At 34.4% G+C, this 19,488-nt stretch overlaps 1 protein-coding gene across 2 annotated transcripts in view; it reads left to right on the top strand.

Moving 5' to 3' along the window:
• Positions 1–3,712: 3,712 nt before the first annotated feature.
• Positions 3,713–19,488, top strand: part of RNPC3 (RNA binding region (RNP1, RRM) containing 3) — a 28,255-nt gene continuing 12,479 nt past the window's right edge. For both annotated transcript variants that reach the window (XM_051993217.1, XM_051993216.1), the window contains exons 1-6: positions 3,713–4,268; positions 6,049–6,096; positions 7,383–7,501; positions 10,155–10,238; positions 12,077–12,188; positions 13,675–13,743. In XM_051993217.1, coding sequence (XP_051849177.1) covers positions 4,080–4,268; positions 6,049–6,096; positions 7,383–7,501; positions 10,155–10,238; positions 12,077–12,188; positions 13,675–13,743 — 621 coding nt within the window. In that variant the 5' untranslated portion in view covers positions 3,713–4,079. The remainder of the gene's footprint in view (positions 4,269–6,048; positions 6,097–7,382; positions 7,502–10,154; positions 10,239–12,076; positions 12,189–13,674; positions 13,744–19,488) is intronic.

The following is a 19,488-nucleotide window of genomic DNA, read 5'->3' as shown; positions in this document are numbered from 1 at the left end:
ATATTATCATTTTTTTTTTTTAATCCTTAAAATCTCCTTCCTTTTTGGGACTATCTCCACAAACTACTGTCCTCTCTTCCCATTTATAAATGATCTGTGAAAAAGCTGTCTATACTGGCTGCATCCATTTTCTCTGCTATTACTCTCTTCTAAACCCTCTGAAATTTGGCTTTCAGTATCATCATCCAAATGAAACTATTTTCTTTAAACTTATCAGTGATCTCTTAAATAAAAAAAAAAATCTAATGGCTTTTTCTCAATATTATTTTTTCTTGATTTCTCTGCATTATCTGACACTGTTGTTAACAAAAATCCAGTTTTTATCAGGTTCATGGAATCTTTCTTAAATGAGAGAAAACAATAGATCTTGCATTTCGCTAGCTTAGCCTTCAAGAGCTTCAATCACAATAGCAAGGAAAATAATCAATATAACCATGCAAGAAACAATTAAATACATTAAAAGTTATATAGTTATATCAGTAGATGCAAAAAAAGACCTCTATAAAATAAAATATTAATATTAAAATGTTTAATGAAAGGATAGGTTTTAGAAGGGTCCTTTATTATATGATCAAAAAGCATTTATCAAGAACTTGCTAGTATATTTGTAGTTATGGAAACACTGGTGCTTATAGCTTTATTAGTCTTATGGATTTCCCAAACTGGCATAGAAGAGAGAAAAAAGTGTAGTGGTATTAGATTATATGGACAATAGACTATATGAAGATTTTGAAGAGATGAAAGAGGGGAAAATGGTTGGTCGTTGACCTCCATGTTACCAGGTTCTAGGTTGTGCTGATCTAAGCATTACTACTTCCCATCAAACATGGGGTTTATAGGATAATAAATTACTTGAGCCAAAACCACTTTTTTGTGAAGGCAAGCTAGGCCATTTTTTGACTCAATTATAGCCTTTTATCATTGAATGTGTGTTGCCTCAGACAAACTGAGACCTGGGAAAGACCTTTGGACCATTTCCAGTCATCCTGATCTAGGTCTTACTACTGAATGAGTCTGGAAGAGAATGAGACCGATGATTTTGCCCAGCTCTGTCTCACTTGAATCCATTCACTTGTAAGTCAAGATGAACAACAAAAGCAATGATATTTAGATAATTTTTTAAGGATAAAAGTTTCCTCTAATAGATATGTGGTGAGATATAAAGTTTTCAAAACAAAAATGCTAAAGGTACAATAATGCTTCAGAACATTAAATTAGAGAAACTCAAATATAATATTATGGTACTACTTCACAGCCCTTAAACTATCAAAAAGAAGGTTGAAGTAGTCAATGTTGTAGTAACTGTAAGAAAAGTTTAGTATTGTACTGTTGGTGTTGTGAATTGAGTCAATTGCTCTGGAAAATAATTTGTAGTTTTAGTTACATGAGAAAATTTACTAATTTTTTCCACTGATTCTGAGACCTGATGACAGCATTTATACCCTTCCTCTCTCTCTCTCAGTTAATCAAGCAATAATTATTTGCTATGATCTAAGCTTTATCTTCTGTAGTAGGGATGCAAATAAACCAGTACTTTGATCTTAAAAGTGGTAGAGATCAATGGCTCCCAGGAATTAAGTGTTCATGCCTGGTGCTCTGTTATGGGCCAGAACTCTGAAACAAGGATTTTTACAAGGTGTTAAGTCTGTGGAATTGATAAAGACAATAGTTTTCTAGTTTAGCATGGTGCTTAATAGTTCTCTAGTTCAGTACATATACTTAGTACTTAATATAGTTCTACAAGATTCACACCTAAGATGATGTAACTATTTTACAAAGAGACAGATTCATTCCATCCTCCACCTTTGTGGTGGCTAGAGGCTGAAGCACAAGCCCTCGGCCTCAGAGAGATTCATTCATTCCATCTTTATCAGCCTCGGGGTGGCCGGCCTGTCCTCTTGCACTTCCCCCACTGAGACCAAGGGCCTCTAAAACGCTCTTCCAAAAGCTGGCTCGTGGCAGGCAAGGAAACTAGATTGTGAAGGAGATAAAGCATTTGGACTCATTAACACCTGGCTATTCTAGTGGTGATTACTCTACTGAAAAGAAGGCTGCCCCAGAAACCTCCAGAAAACAAACGAGAATCTTATAATGCTCAAGCTGATTTTTTCCTTTATAGGTTAAGTTTGGGGCTGGGTACCCACTTTCCATAGGATCAGTGAGTGAAAAAGAGCCCTCCTCACAGGACCATCTTAATGTAGAAAAGAACAGTCCAGTGTTGGAATCCTTACTAACTGCTAACTAATTAGAGTTGATCTAATCTTACAAGAAGATTTTGGCCAGAACCTGAAACAAGGTACTAAGTAGAACTAATTAATACAAGGCTTGTGTTCACATCTTTACTCATTGGAGTTCACAAGTATGCCAGCTTCACAAAGTAAACTTTCTAACTTCAAGGGAATTCACACCTCCCTTAAAGCTCTTTGGGCCAGAGAGCACTATGGGAGAAAACCCATAATCCCATTCTCTCAGAAGATTCACATATAAGGAGAGAGAGCTATTCGAGAATACACTTTTTCCACTTGGCTGGCTGGTTGCGCAGAAGAGTTCAGCTGGATTGGAGAGGAGCGACTGTGGTGGCAGACGAAGAATTTTCAGAGGATAAAGCTACCAGTGGAGAGTTCAGCGGACAACCAGATTCATCATCTCACACCACTGTAGTTGGTGGCTGGGCTCCCCAGAAGGAGACAAGAGAGTCATTCCATCTCTGTGCCTGGTTGGAGGCTGAAGAAAGCAGAGGCAGAGGCAGAGGCTGAAGGACAGAACCTTTGGATTTGGAGGCATCTGGAGGGCTCTAAGCTAAACCGGCTGTGTTTTGAGAAGAACAAGAACTCCAACACTTTTGAACTCATAACAGTCCAGAACCTATTTGTACCCACAAGTTAGAGGGAATTTAGCTCCTGATTTTCCCTTGTTAATGGCTAAAACTTCCCTTTCCTAAAAACCCCATCCGCAGTTAGCCTTGCTGTTAGCAGAGTAATAAAACCTTTGCGTCTACATCTGGAAAAGGTCTAAGCCTACAAATTTTTTGGAGATATGTAGAGACACAGACCGCAACCTCAACATACTTTTGGGGTCCAATTCTCCCAAATCCCAAAAGTAAATCCATTTTTTATATAGGGGATGAGGTAACTAATGGTACTGAACAGGTTCTAAATAAATGTTGATTGCTTTAAGATTTGCAAAGCACTTTACTCTTTTTAATTCATTTGCTCCTTCATTTAACTGATAAGTGAAGAAGAGAGAGATTAAGTGATTTTCTCAGTCACAAAGCTAGGCAGCATTTGAACTGAGATCTTTTCTACTCCAACATGGTGCTCTATTCCTGCCTCACGTGACTTTTTGCCTGCAACATAAAAATGCCTCACAGTTTCAAAGACTAAGAGCTGGAAGGGACTTGAGCAGCCATCGAGTTTCTCATTTTACAGAGGATAAAAACTAACGCAGGGAGGTTAGTTCACACAACTACGGTATGAGGCAGGATTTAAATTCGTTCTTCCAGATTCAATTCCATGTCTGGCATGTTATCTAGTAGGCCTTGTTTTCCTGATATGAAAAACAAAGACTCCAGACTCCAAATTAAATAACCTTGCAGACTCATAGAAGATTCTCCGCAGAGTATTCTAAGTATTTCCGGGACAGGCGATAACAAATGACAGCGCATGCGTAAAAATAGCCAGTCCCGCCCTCGGGAAATAGGAATTTAATCAAGCCCCTTCACTCTCCACTTTAAAAAAAAAAAAAAAAGCAGAACACTCTTCTTTCCCTCCAACTGTCAGGAATTAGGGCGTATTCGAAAAGACAAATCCAGCAGAGGTCAGGCTGGGGACTCCGCTGGGGTCATAAACTTTTGCTTTCTGGCCACTTCGTGGTCATAACCAAAACGGTCAGAAAGGCAACAAGGAAGCTCTTACCGCACATGCGCAGGGACCTAGTCCGCGAGGATCTCGTAAGGATACGCTCCAGTTCTCGCGTCGTCTTCCTTCAGACTGCACTTCCGGCCGTCGTCCGGGAGCCGCCCTCGGTCCCTGTCCTCTCTGATTTCTGTCATTGCCGCCTTGGCGGCGTCTTGGGAAGAAATGGCCGCGCCGGAGCAGATCCCGTTGTCACGGGGTTGCCAGGGTTCCTCGACGCCGCCTCTGCCGCGGGCCAACCGGACCCTCCTGGTGCGGCACTTGCCGGCGGAGCTGACTGCAGAGGAAAAGGAGCATCTCCTGAAGCATTTCGGTGCCCAGGTCGTGCGGGTCCTGTCTGACAAGGGCCGCTTGGTAAGTAAGGACTAGCACGGGCCGGCCCAGGGGTCCCGCAGGGCCGATCCGAGTCTGAGGGCACCACGATGGGAACAAGGACTTGGTTTGGGCAGGCTGAGCCAAGCTGGGCGGCCCGCTGTCCTTGCCCTTGTCCTAATCTGGATTACTGCCCTGGGATCTGGGGTTGGCAAGAAGCTTTGCGATCCTCGGGACTGATCTGGGGGGTTGGGGTGGGGGTAGCGCGACAAACAAAATGACCATTGGCTGGTCTCAGTTTACTCCTCTTTAAAGAGAGGACACCTGCTGAAGTCCCTAGCCCGAGTTCTTTGTGAAGGCTCTAAAGAAAATATGCATTAATTAGCAAGTTAAGTAGAAAAGTCTTTTGCTCCAACTCCAAACTCAGCTCTGCATCCCAAAATTTAACCACTTTTTACTGTTCTACCCCTTCATCCTCACCTTGTTAATCCTTGACTTTACTGTACTGAAATTTTTGAGGCCAGAAACGTTCATGAATGAAGTGGAAAATGCATCGGTTTGGGGGGTCAGAGCTGTACATTTCACACACATTTTCTCGTGAATTTCACAACATCATTGGGAGGTAAATGTAATCCAGGTCTGACATCCATGACCAGCTATGCTTTAACCTATGTCCAGCTACCTGTATTGGAAGTCATAAGAATCTTGGCTTTGCCACTTAACTATAAGTGAACCTTAGGCAAGCCACTATTTCCACTAAACAAATGAATGGTTCTAAGGAGTTCTACTTCTTGTAGATCTCATAAAATAATGAAATGGTCTTCATCGTTTCCTTTCCAAGATAAGGTCCAAAGTAAGATTGTTAGCTGTTGAGTTCATTTTTAACCTATTATATTCTTTTGGCAGAATTGAAAAATCAGAATAGTTTTTATTACTAATCTATTGGATAAATATACTGGAAGAGTCTGGAGATGTTGTTTTGAAATTCATTAAAAGTAATTTTCTGCTACCCTAATATAGATTACTAACATTTTCAATAGATTAATGAGAAAACAAAGTTTCAGGAAGATGTGTATCAACTTGGTTTAAAAAAAAAAAGTTCTGTCAATAAATTTGTCTATAAATGGTTTGGCATGAGTCAGGTGGTCATTAGTTACCTGGTTACTAAAGGTTATCTGGCAGTTTTAGTTCTTAATTCAATTCCTGTTTTTCAGTTGAGAAAAAATTAGGGATCACTAAAGTTAATTGACTTGGCCACAGTTAAATACATAGTACAGCAGAGCTGACTTTTATCCTACATCTTTTCTAATTTTACATCTAAAGGTTTCTCTATTAAAAGATAATCCTTATGTGATTCTGTGACTTAGATTCCAGGGTTATGTTTTTCATAAAAGTAAGAAAAAAAATACAAATAGATTTAAAAATTCAACTGAAGTACTTCAGTGGAAACTCATTAAAATTAATATTAGTCTGATCCATGTTATCTAAAACTTCATTTTGAAATAACCAAAACCAAAATCTTCGTTCATCTAATAATTCTGTAACTTTTGATATTTGCTGCTTTTTACATTTTATTCTTTTAAACTATAATTTTTAGAATAGACTTACTAATGCAAACTGTTAGTGTTTTGTATTGGAAATTATAAAAGCTAAGAGGAACATTAAAATGTTATGACTTTTTATTTCTTTTATATAGTTTAATGTGTGGTCTCAGATTTCCCAGCATCTGATTATTTTGTGACTTTTAATCTTACTATGACGCTTGTTTTTGAGTATACTTTGGTGCTTATTCAGAGCTGTGTATATTATGGTTATCTTTCAGAAACACACTGCTTTTGCAACTTTCCCTAATGAAAAAGCCGCCATAAAGGTATGTAATATTCTTGGTATTAAACATTTTATTTATACTTATCAAATTTGAACTATTGGGCTAAGGTCTGTTGACATATATTCTTGACCTTTCATTCAAATCTCATTCCTTCTTCCAACCTCTCTTAAGGGCATAGAAGTGCTTGGAGGGCTAACATTATGGTAACATTTTCAAGTTGTTACTGCATTTGAAGAACAGATACTTAATTGTTTCAACAAATATTTAAATTTAAATATTTAAAAAGTTATTAGTCATTGCTTCTGGGCACTGAAATTCCTGAACAAGAAAAGAAAAAAAAAAAAAAAACAAGTTGGGATAACCTTCAATGATTTTTCTTTATCCCAGAAGCCTAAGTGGTTCTGATATAGTGTAGTAGGTAGTTATGGATGTGGTAGTTCATGTTGTCAAAAATAGAATAGATTGAATATAAGCCATAATTTGAGCTAAAGTTGAGCCTAGTACTTGTAAAGTATGTGATACTTACTGTTGTGATATATGTCACTATTAACTGTAAATTATGTCCTAAGTATTTCACTAAGAATTATAAAAAGAAAAAATAGCAATATCTAGTTTTAGGAAGCTAGCAGTTTAGTTGAAGAGACACACTAAGCACATAGCTAAGTATAAGTAAAATGTATAAGGTGGTTTGAGAGGAAGATATTAACAACTGACAGCATTGGAAAATACCTCATGTAGAAGGTACTTGAACTGAGCTTTGGGATGAATTAGAGATTTTGGGAGACCAAGAGGAGGTAATAGGATTAATAGTAGTTATTATATAAAGATTATGCTTCAGGTACTGCAATTTGAGGGTGAAAATACTAAGCAACTCACAAAGTTGCCCATTAAATATTTCTTGACTTCAATATCATTGATGGTATTTTCTAGTTCTACCTCTAAAAATAGAAGCTAAATATGTTACTAATTCTGTCAAAGACATGTGGGTAAAACAAACCATTATTATAAAATTGGATTTAAATAACGTATTTTCACTAATGTTGAAAGAAGTATATATTTTTTTAGTTGTTGTAAGTTAAAATCTCTGATATGAATCAATTTTTTCCCCTCATCCCTCTTACTATCTTAAAGACTTTATTATTTTTTTTTTAAAAAAAGAATACCACATACTTAAAATTGTGGTTTATTTCAAGAATTGCGACTTGTGGACTTGAATGACAGAGTATTTGGATTTGAAAGCCTTGATTAAAAATGTGTTGCTAATAAGTAGATTTTAAATGTTTGTTACATTTATCAAATTTAACTTTTTTGTTTTGTGTCATTTGAAGGCTTTATCAAGACTTCATCAGCTAAAAGTTTTAGGTCACACTTTAGTTGTTGAATTTGCAAAAGAACAAGACCAAGCTTCTTCCTTCTGTCAGACTTCATATTCAGAGAAAAAGAAAAGGTATGTGGTTATTAGATTTGTTATATTTTTTTTACCCTCACATTTTTAGAGTTATTTTAGAACAGAAAATTAAGTTTTGGAGGAGAGGGGAATTGCTTAATAAAGCTTATAGATATTAAAACCAATAAGTAAAACACTCATTTTTATGTAATATTATTTCAGTTCAAACATTTATTTGACAATACAGCACTGAAGAAGAGAATTTACTCTCGATAACCTCTTTTTGGGGGTAGAGGAACTTTTTCTTAATGAAGATTGGGAAGTATATGTATAAGTGGTTTGAGGAAAGAAGAATGGGTTTGGAATAGCTTCTGTGGAGGGTGCTATTATTGGGACTCAATGAGGGAAGAATAAAAGGATTCATGTGTAGTAGTGAGGGTTTAGTTCAGAGTAAATACACATTTGGAGTAGACAGAATAGTACCAGCTATTGTGATTTCCTTCAGTATTGTATTACCTGAAGAGAGAAAGAAGTCTCTATTCCGATTTTCTTGATGTGTTTGTGGGGTAAGGGAACTAAAAAAGAAAAGACATAATGATTGTAACATCCCAAATTGAAACTCTGAATAAATTTTTCCTATAGAAATATTCATTACAAGTTATAATTAGGTCTTGTATTATCATTGAATTCTGATTGATTTTTATATATTGGCTTGGAAATCTAACAGTGCTGATAGAAATTGCTTATTATAGGAAGTGCAACAGAACTCAAACAATGAAGATATAAACAATCTTTGTTTATAAGTAGACGGAACCATAAACAAGATAAAGTCTAACTTATTTCCCTAGAAATAAGGAAACTGAAGACAAAAGAGAGATTAAATTACTTTATCAAATTTACATGACTAATAAGTGGTAGAGCCAAAATCATAGTAATTTTATTTTCATCCCTTTCCACCCTGTAATTAATTAATTCTCAAACTTCTAGCCTCTGTTGTGTTGCAGCTCATTTCTTACCAAGTACTAATCCTGGATTTATCTCCATTGTCTGCCTGATAATTTTCCTGGGCAAGTGCTTTTGAATAGAGCTTCAGGCCTTACCAAGTAGTTGATAAATTCATCATTTCCAACTTTTAATTTGATCCTCACTGCAATAAACCAAGTCATTCTTCCCTGATTTTCTCCTTGTCTTACTCCAACATAAGCTATGCCAAATCTTCTCATTGCTTCCCAAGTTCCCACACCTTTACCTATACTTTAATCTCTCAAGATGAAGACTTCACCTCTTACCTTACTGAGAAAATTGAGACTATTCAACACTCACTGTCCTCCCTTTCTCTTCATCTCACAACTTTTTGACTTTATCCTTCTCCCTTTGCTCCTTTTTTCTAGTCTTTGGTTATGATATAGCTCTTTAGCTAAGGCAAGCACCTTTATATTTGGTCTTGATCCCATCCTCTCTGATTTCTAGAAAATGGTTCTCTCAATAATCCCATTATTCAGTCTTCATCCTGACTCTGCTCAGCAAATACTTCCCTATTGCTTTTAAACATGACTTAGATTTTTGCAATGGCTTTCTAATTGGTCTCCCTGCCATATGTTTTTCATGACCATATCACATCCTTGTTTAATAAACTTCATTGGCTTCCTATGGTGGAAGTAAAATATAAATTCTTTTGTTTCACTTTTAAAGCCCTTCACAGATTGGAGCCCATCTTTCTAGTTTTGTTATATGCTCCTCTCCTTTCCATATTATCAGAGCCAACCAAACTGGCCTTATCTCTGTTCCTCACAGAATTCCCTCTTCAGTCTGAAACTTCAGACTGACTGTCTTCCAATCCTGTTATGTACTGCATCCTTGCCTCCATTTTCTTTAACCCTTCCCTTCAAGATTCACCTCAATTCCTGTCTTCTGCGTGAAACCTTTCCTGAATTTCCTAATTGCAATGTTTATCACCTTTATTTACATATTGTCTCCCTTATTTAAAACAAAAGCTCTTTGGAAAGAGGGTTTTTTTTTTAATTTACATTCCCAGCTTCTAATATCTAGCATCCCCGTGTATTAAGCACTTAGTTTGTTTTATTGCTATGTCTATTTAATTTGTTAAGATATTTGACTGGTTTGCCATTTCCTTCTCCAGCTCATTTTACAGATGAAGGACTGAGGCAAACAGGGTTAAATGACTTGCCCAGTAAGCATTTGAGACTAGATTTAAATTGAAGGAGATAAAAGTCTTACTGCTTACAACCTTAGTATTCTATCCATTTCACTACTAGTTGTCCCAATTTAATAGTAAAAATAGTTAGCTTTTTTATATATTCCTTTAAGGTTTGGAAACTTTATTCCTTACAATAATTTCTAAGGTACATGCTCTTATCTCCAATACACATATGACATTGGAGAATGACAGGTTAGATGACTTGCCCATGACAAGTTAGATGACAGGTTAGAAAACTTGCTATTTTTACAAAATAGCCAAGCCCAGTATTGTTAACTCCCTGCTGCCTCCCTTAAAAATCCAGATCTTCTCTAACTACTATGTTGAAAGATAACAAAGTCTTAAGGATTGCTATAACTTCTTTTGTATTTTCTGCAGCATCTAGCACAGTACACTTGTTTATTAGCTTCACATGTCATGATTTATTTTAATATTGCAGATATTTTCTTGATAAGATGTTAAAAGTAAGACTAATTTTAATCTTTTATTTTCTAGGTCTGATGAGCCTGTGGAAGAAGATAAAGAAAAAAAAGAGACAAATTGTTTAACAATAGAAAATGGAATTGCACCAAATCATGGGTAAGTATTCTTTTTCACTTCTTTTTTTCCCCCTCTCTTTTTTTGTTGTCGACAATTTTATTCTTTTTATGAGATTTCATGAAAGCGAAATAGTTTTGAAGTTAGAAATTGTTTTTCAGTGCTTCTAAACATGTAATGGGTATCTTATTAAAAACACAATGATTTCCCTAATAATTAGAAAAATGTAAGTTAAAAGAGTTCTATGGGGGGCAGCTAGATGGCCCAATGGGTAGAGCACCAGCCCTGAAGTCAGGAGTACCTGAGTTCAAATCTGGCCTCAGACATTTAACACTTCCTAGCTATGTGACCCTGGGCAGTCATGTAACCCCAGTTGCCTCAGCAAAAAAAGAAGAAGAAGAATTCTATGATACAACCTCACATCTATCAAATTGGCAGAGTTGATATAAAATAAATATGACAAATGATGGAGAGAATGTAATATGGAAAAATAGGTACATTAATAACTATAGGTAGAACTTTGACCTGGTCCAGTTATAAGGTGAAACAATTTGGAATCACATCCCAAAAGCTATTAAACTGTCCATACACTTTGTGTCAGTGATACTGCTACTAGATCTAGATCTCAGAGACTAAAAAAAAGAGGAAAAGGGCTTGTATATAAGGTTTTTTAAAATGATTCTTTTTTTTTCTTTTTCTTCTTTCTTTCTTTCTCTGGATAAATAATTAGAATCTGAGGGATTGCCCAGCATTTGGGGATTAACTGAACAAGTTATGGTCTGTGCAAGTGGTAAAATACTATTGCGCAGGGCAAAAACCGCAATGCCTCTGGTGGCTACAAACTACAACTGTCCTCTTTGCCCTAGAACTGAAACCAGGAACTCTGCTCTCCAGCAAGTGCCCAAAGCCAACATGTCTCTGCCCCTTACTACTATACTTATCAGGTGTATGTTAGTTCCTTCTGCCCGCAGCCACAGCCTAGGCCACCTCTGGTCAGTACAGCTGTTGCCATCCCTCCATAGTGAAATTTCAGTATTCTCCTATTCAAGCAGATCTGCACGTGACTGCAAAATGAAAGTTTCTAAGACTCAGGCTGCCTTTTAACCCAGTTGCTGGCAGAACTTTTTTGTTAATTCTGCAGAGGTGGCCTGGAGGTGTTTGCACTTCACTCAAGCCAAACTTCTGCCCCTGCAGGTCTTGGGGTCTTTTCAGATTGTCTTAGGAGGACAACTGTTTTACCCCATGTTTATTTCTGCTACTCTGAGGTAATGTGCTCTATTTTTTTTTTTTTTTTTTTTTTTTTGGTGAAGGAAATTTAGTGAGTTGAAAGTTTACTGATCTTCAGCATCTTCCCTGAGAAATATCTTTTTGGAATAGCCTACATTATTGGCTTAAAAATAAGCTGAGCCTGTAAGATAATTTTATATAATATAACTTTATGATATTTTAATTTTTTGTAATAATAACAGTATAGTATTTTAATTTTCAAAGCCTTTAACAGCCTTGTAAGATGAGTAATAGTAATATTCTTAGCCACGTATTTTCACATTATATTCTAAAATGATCAGAACAAATCTCAGTTTACCCTGAGTTAGCATGCCTGTTTTCTTGGCCCTTCTGACATTGATTTATTTTTCTTTTATTTTTATCAGTTTGATAGAGGCAATACCAGAAGAGTCGTTTTAATGGGTTTTTGTCTGATTATTAGTGATTTTGAACATTTTCAAATAGATATTTAAAAATTTTAATTTAATTTATTGTTTTACCTTTTACTGAGAGAAAGCCTGGAAGAAGTTTGTTTTCTGTTTCTTTTGACAATGTGTTAGTAATTTTAAGTAACTTAAAGTAAAACTTGCTAAAAACTAATTTTTTTCTTGTAGGTTAACTTTTCCTCTAAATTCGTGCCTCAAATATCTGTATCCGCCACCTTCAAGTACAATACTAGCCAACATAGCAAGTGCCTTGGCAAGTGTGCCTAAATTCTATGTACAGGTAAGTGGTAGAAATTTATACTTTTGAAAATTAATGCTAATTTTGCTTGCTGCCTCCAGTCTTTAATGACATTGTGTAACTTAAATCTTTAAGAATCTAGGGATCAAAGGACTCTAAGAATAGTGAGGTAGCAGTATCATATGGCACCCCAGAAAGCTTAATTCAATCTATGATGCATTGAAATACAGGTATACCTGATTAGGGAAGTGCTACTCCTACTGTACTCTGCCTTCATCGGACTATATCTGGAGAGTTGTTTCTAGCCACCACATTTTAAGAAGTCCATTGATAATCTTAAGATCAGAGGGCAATCTTAAGATGGAAAATTTCAAGAACGTAGCATAGTTAAAGAAGCTAAGAACTAAACAGCTTAGAAAAGACTTGAAAATGGTAGACACAGTGGCTATTTCCAGTTATGTAAAGGGTTGGCGTATAGACTGCTAAAAATGGCTTCAGAGGTAAAACTGAAAGTAATAGGTAGAAATTGTAAATAAGTCAATTTAGTTTTGAAATAAGGGGCACTATCTACTGGCACTATCTAAAAATACGATATACTGGCTTAGAGTTATTGAGTAGTCTTTCAGAAAGAATTTTTTTCCATCTTGTATTTATTCATGTTCATTATTATATTTGAATTGCCATAAATTTAGAATTAATTTAACTTTAATGTATTGCTTATTCCTTTATAATAGAAATAATCATTAAATAACAAGTTATTAGTATTGGAGAAATCCAGGAATTTTTCTCTTTGTATTTCTTCTTCTAGATTAGGTCAAAACTTAGTTTATTGAGTGGAGGTGGACCCCTTTGTCTAGATTAGTCTAGGTGAAGGGGTAAGTAGAGATAAGTCTTTTTCTCCAAGACATAGTCAATCAAAGTTTTCCAAGGTTTTTTTTAGTCACTGAGAGAAATAACTGACCTTATTTTATTATCTGCTAGTTACAATTAAATAAAATCAATTTACCTAGAAATTCTCTTAGAAACTGTCACTTCCCACATTTAGAATAGCAGTAATATTTAATGGGAGATTATAAAATGATGAACTTTATTATTTTGACTATAATTTAAATAAAAAAAAAAAACATTTTAATATACCTATTACTTTAATAATATATAAAGCACTTTAAAAAACACTGAAAAGTATTTTTCATTCAGAAAATACTAAGAAGACATAATCACATTTGTAGTTGAGTAATACATATATTCTCATAGTTAAGGCAAATTACTAAACAATGAATATGTATAATTTTAGAAATATATAGAAAACTTCTTTTAATATTGTCTATTTTCTGAGTATTATAGGAAAATTCTTTGGTATCTCAGTAAATAAATTCTGTGGATGGGATTGGGATTCAAGATAGATTTGCTTTCTATTAAATGTTATTGTGAGGTTCAAATGTAATTTTAGATATCTGTTGATCATTTTAATTCCAGATCATTTAGGAAAGTGTTTTATGGGTTGTTTTTGTTTTGTTTGTTTTTTAAGGTGCTTCATCTTATGAATAAAATGAATTTACCCACACCTTTTGGACCGATTACTGCCCGACCTCCCATGGTAAAAATATATTTCAGTTATAGTCTTAAATATGTTTATGTTTGCTATTGTAATTAGAGCAAGGATCAGTCTTTTCTCCTGAGTGTTTCTCTTGGAATTAGACAATGTTAATAAATTGCCACTAAAAGACCTAAGATTTTTTAAAAGAAAAAAAAATGTGAAAAGAACAAAAGTAAATGAAGGATAATTGCCAAATAAGTGTGAAATAAAAGTAAGAAAAAAAATTAATACTAGTAGATTTCATGGATGATAACTCAGCTATTGGTCACATCTCTATTGCCCCAACCACTCTGATATTTAGTAAATACTGTTGTATTATATGTGAATTATATGAGTTCATTATTCTCATTTTGAGATTGTTTTGTTGTAGATAGTTTTATTTTTAGAAAGTGTTGATGAGGACAGCTGTTAAAATTCCATATTCAGAGGTAAGGAAATAATAATCATATATCAAGCTATGTATCAAGTAAATTAGAAGCTAGGAGGAAGAGATTTTTAAAGGTTGTCTAATTTAATAGATAAGAAAACTGAGGCTTAGAATGGTTAAATGGACTTGTTAATTCAGATAAAAAGTCTTAGGCCTAAAACTTTTCTCTGATTTCAAATCCATTTTTTAGTTTAAGAATTTTGGAAATTTTTTTCCTTAAAATAATTCTTCTATAGACAAGTAAGTCTTGGCAGATTTTATTAAGCTATAAATAAAAGCAAAAATTCCTAAAGAAAATATATACTTTTATTCAATACAAAACATACTTCTAAGTTCTAAAGATTATGCTTACAGAACACAAACTGCCATTTTCTAACAAGTCAGAAAGATTGGGTTCAGTAGTAGACAAAGAATCAATCTGACTTTATTTAGAAAAACTTTAGGAGGATATGCCTCATTAAAAAAAAAAAAAAGTAACAGGGGAAATGAGCCTGTAAAAATCTTGTTATGAGATCTGATTTATATAAAGATTGTTTGATATAAAATTGAAAAGACAGCAATGATGGGAAAAATGGGTTAGATTTAGAATGAGAGGAACTTCATTTGAACTAAAGCTCTGAAAGCCCCCATGTTATGTCATAATCTCCTTGGACCTTAGTTTCTTCATTGATAAAATATCAAATAAAAGGTAGCATTTATGATACTATACTCACTTTTTAAAGTATTATTTTTAAAGCTACTGAAGAGATATTATCAGCTAGCAATCTATATGCTTACTTTATTTCTAAAACAATATGAGAATAATCTATACATATATAACTGCTTAATAGAAACAAGTTTGTGTAGTCAGTTTTACAGAGTGTATTTTCAGACAATCAATTCAAAGAGTCCGTGTCCTGTAATGTTTTGCATATTAATCTAAATTGGTTAGACTTTTGGCTGCCATCTATCTGTTAAGAATAGGGATTAAAGATTTACTGGCTTATTATTTCCATTCTCCTTTACCCTTATATTTTTGATGATTATTCTGGAACAGTTTACTTCTCCTAAGAAATAATAATGATCAGAGTCAGTATCTTTATATTTAATCATTTCCCATTTTTTCAAAATTTAACTAATTTGATTATGATAAATTTTTTATAGTTTACACAGTAAACTATACACAGTATTATCTTTTTATCTTTATCCTAATTTGGCATTGATTTTGCTTTTTTTGTTGGATTACTACACACACTTTATTTAGAAACAACTCTTAAGTTAGTACTAATCAATTTTCTATCATAAGCACTTTTAACTTTTTGCATTTCAATGCTTAGTCATAAGTATAATATGACTTATAGATTAATTTTGATGGAAAAATCATAATTATAGGAGCATATATTTAGAATAGGAAAGAACCTAAATGAGGTCTAAAAAGTTTATTTGCCCAAGATTGTACAAATAGTATGCCATAATTGGAACCCAGTTTTTCTTATTCTAAATCTAGTATTCTTTACACATCATTGATGAGTAATCTAGAAACCTTTGATCTCGTTCACTAAATGTCAGTAATTGATATTTCTTGTCATCTTTTGACACAATGAAATCTAACTTTGCCCATCTGTTTGCTTCCCCAAGCAGAATATACTTTCTTTTTTTTTTTTTTTTTTTTTTTTTATAATAAATTTTATTTTATTTAATAATAACTTCGCATTGACAGAATCCATGCCAGGATAAATTCTACACGACATTATCCCTTGCAATCACTTATGTTTCGTTTTTTCCCCTCCCTCCCTCCTCCCCCCCCCCCCCCCAGGATGGCAAGCAGTCCTATATATGCTAAACATGTTGCAGTATATCCTAGATACAATACATATTTGCAGAACCAAACAGTTCTCTTGTTGCACAGGGAGAATTGGATTCAGAAGGTAAAAATAACTCGGGAAGAAAATCAAAAATGCAAATAGTTCACATTCATTTCCCAGTATTCCTTCTTTGGGTGTAGCTGTTTCTGTCCATCCTTTCTCCAATGAAACTCAGTTAAGTCTCTTTGTCAGAGAAATCCACTTCCATCAGAATACATCCTCATACAATATCGTTGTCGAAGTGTATAATGATCTCCTGGTTCTGCTCATCTCACTTAGCATCAGTCCATGTAGGTCTCTCCAAGCCTCTCTGTATTCATCCTGCTGGTCATTCCTTACAGAGCAATAATATTCCATAACATTCATATACCACAATTTACCCAGCCATTCTCCAATTGATGGGCATCCATTCATTTTCCAGTTTCTAGCCACTACAAACAGGGCTGCTACAAACATTTTGGCACATACAGGTCCCCTTCCCTTTTTTAGTATCTCTTTGGGGTATAAGCCCAATAGAAACACTGCTGGATCAAAGGGTATGCACAGTTTGATAACTTTTTGGGCATAATTCCAGATCGCTCTCCAGAATGGCTGGATTCGTTCACAACTCCACCAACAATGCATCAATGTCCCCGTTTTCCCGCATCCCCTCCAACATTCATCATTGTTTTTTCCTGTCATCTTAGCCAATCTGACAGGAGTGTAGTGATATCTCAGAGTTGTCTTAATTTGCATTTCTCTGATCAATAGTGATTTGGAACACTCTTTCATGTGAGTGGTAATAGTTTCAATTTCTTCATCTGAAAATTGTCTGTTCATATCCTTTGACCATTTATCAATTGGAGAATGGCTTGATTTTTTATAAATTTGAGTCAGTTCTCTATATATTTTGGAAATGAGGCCTTTATCAGAACCTTTAATTGTAAAGATGTTTTCCCAGTTAGTTACTTCCCTACTAATCTTGTTTGCATTCGTTCTGTTTGTACAAAGGCTTTTTAATTTGATATAATCAAAATTTTCTATTTTGTGATTGGTAATGGTCTCTAGTTCATCTTTGGTCACAAATTTCTTTCTCCTCCACAAGTCTGAGAGATAAACTATCCTATGTTCCTCTAATTTATTTATAATCTCGTTCTTTATGCCTAGGTCATGGACCCATTTTGATCTTATCTTGGTATGTGGTGTTAAGTGTGGGTCCTTGCCTAATTTCTGCCATACTAATTTCCAGTTATCCCAGCAGTTTTTATCAAATAATGAAATCTTATCCCAAAATTTAGAATCTTTGGGTTTGTCAAACACTAGATTGCTATAGTTGACTATTCTGTCTTGTGAACCTAACCTTTTCCACTGATCAACTAATCTATTTCTAAGCCAATACCAGATGGTTTTGGTGACTGCTGCTTTATAATATAATTTTAGATCAGGTACAGCTAGACCACCTTCATTTGATTTTTTTTTCATTAATTCCCTTGAGATTCTCGACTTTTTATTGTTCCATATGAATTTTGTTGTTATTTTTTCTAAATCATTAAAATATTTTCTTGGAAGTCTGATTGGTATAGCACTAAATAAATAGATTAGTTTAGGGAGTATTGTCATCTTTATTATATTTGCTCGGCCTATCCAAGAGCACTTAATATTTTTCCAATTATTTAAGTCTGACTTTATTTGTGTGAAAACTTTTTTGTAATTTTGCTCATATAATTCCTGACTTTCCTTTGGTAGGTAGATTCCCAAATATTTTATGCTATCAACAGTTATTTTGAATGGAATTTCTCTTTGTATCTCTTGCTCTTGGATTTTGTTGGTGGTGTATAAGAATGCTGAGGATTTATGGGGATTTATTTTGTATCCTGCTACTTTGCTAAAATTATGAATTATTTCTAATAGCTTTTTAGTAGAATCTCTGGGGTTTTCTAGGTATACCATCATATCATCTGCAAAGAGTGATAGTTTGGTTTCCTCATTGCCTACTCTAATTCTTTAATCTCTTTCTCGACTCTTATTGCAGAGGCCAGTGTTTCTAATACAATATTGAATAATAATGGTGATAGTGGGCAACCTTGCTTCACTCCAGATCTTACCGGGAAAGGTTCCAGTTTTTCCCCATTGCATATGATGCTTACTGAAGGTTTAAAATATATGCTCCTAACTATTTTAAGGAAAAGTCCTTTTATTCCTATGCTCTCAAGTGTTTTTATTAGGAATGGCTGTTGGATTTTATCAAATGCTTTTTCTGCATCTATTGAAATGATCATATGGTTTTTGTTTGGTTGGTTGTTGATATAGTCAATTATGTTAATAGTTTTCCTAATATTGAACCAGCCCTGCATTCCTGGTATAAATCCTACTTGGTCATAGTGTATTATCCTGGGGATGATTTTCTGTAATCTTTTTGCTAATATTTTATTTAAGATTTTAGCATCAATATTCATTAGGGAGATTGGTCTATAATTTTCTTTCTCTGTTTTCAGCCTACCTGGTTTAGGTATCAGTACCATATCTGTGTCATAAAAGGAGTTTGGTAGGACTCCTTCAATCCTACTTCTTCAAATAGTTTATTTAGCATTGGAGTTAATTGATCTTTAAATGTTTGATAGAATTCAGATGTAAATCCATCTGGTCCTGGGGTTTTTTTCTTAGGGAGTTGATTGATAGTTTGTTCTATTTCTTTTTCTGAGATAGGAGTGTTTAGGATATTTACTTCTTCCTCTGTTAGTTTAGGTAAGCTATATTTTTGGAGGTATTCTTCTATTTCATTTAAGTTGTCGAATTTATTGGCGTAAAGTTGGGCAAAGTAACTCCTAATTATTGCTCTAATTTCCTCTTCGTTAGTGGTGAGTTCTCCCTTTTCATTTTTAAGACTAACAATTTGATTTTCCTCTTTCCTTTTTTTAATCAGATTTACTAAGGGTTTGTAGAATATACTTTCAAATATACTTTTCTTGTGCTTGCAATTTACCTATGTCCCTGGTTTCATTTATAGTCAGAATGTCAGTATTGATGTACATCCTGTTTAGTGTAAATAATAAATCCCCTGAGGTAGTTGCATGTTTTTGAATTTGCACTTTGAAGTTATCATTATACAAAATGTGGAAATTGTTTCTGCCATATGTCATGAGTTAAAATAATGGGGCCACTACAAGGGATTCATTATTCAAATTAACTCAGGACCTAGTTGCTGTTCCTCTTGTAATGTATTTACTGCTTGGTTATTGAATAAAGTTTGCAGTTAGAGATCCAACAATTAATTGATCTTTATATATCACCTATATGCTCCTTTATGCATTTTGCTCCCTTTCCCACTACTTTGTTACTTTATTAATGAAGTAATTTGAATATTGAATTCCATAGTCCTAAATAATTTTCTTTGTTTAGGGCTTGTTCTGATCAAAAAGAGAGTAAATGATTGGTGATTAGTGTCTTTGGACTTATCTAGTGATCCTTTTTAAAAGTAGATCCTAGAGAAATTTG

Source organism: Antechinus flavipes, chromosome 4, assembly GCF_016432865.1.
Source record: "Antechinus flavipes isolate AdamAnt ecotype Samford, QLD, Australia chromosome 4, AdamAnt_v2, whole genome shotgun sequence".
NCBI classification, from domain to species: Eukaryota; Metazoa; Chordata; class Mammalia; order Dasyuromorphia; family Dasyuridae; genus Antechinus; species Antechinus flavipes.
Note: the sequence above shows the minus strand (reverse complement) of the source record. Positions and strands in the feature narration are given on the sequence as shown.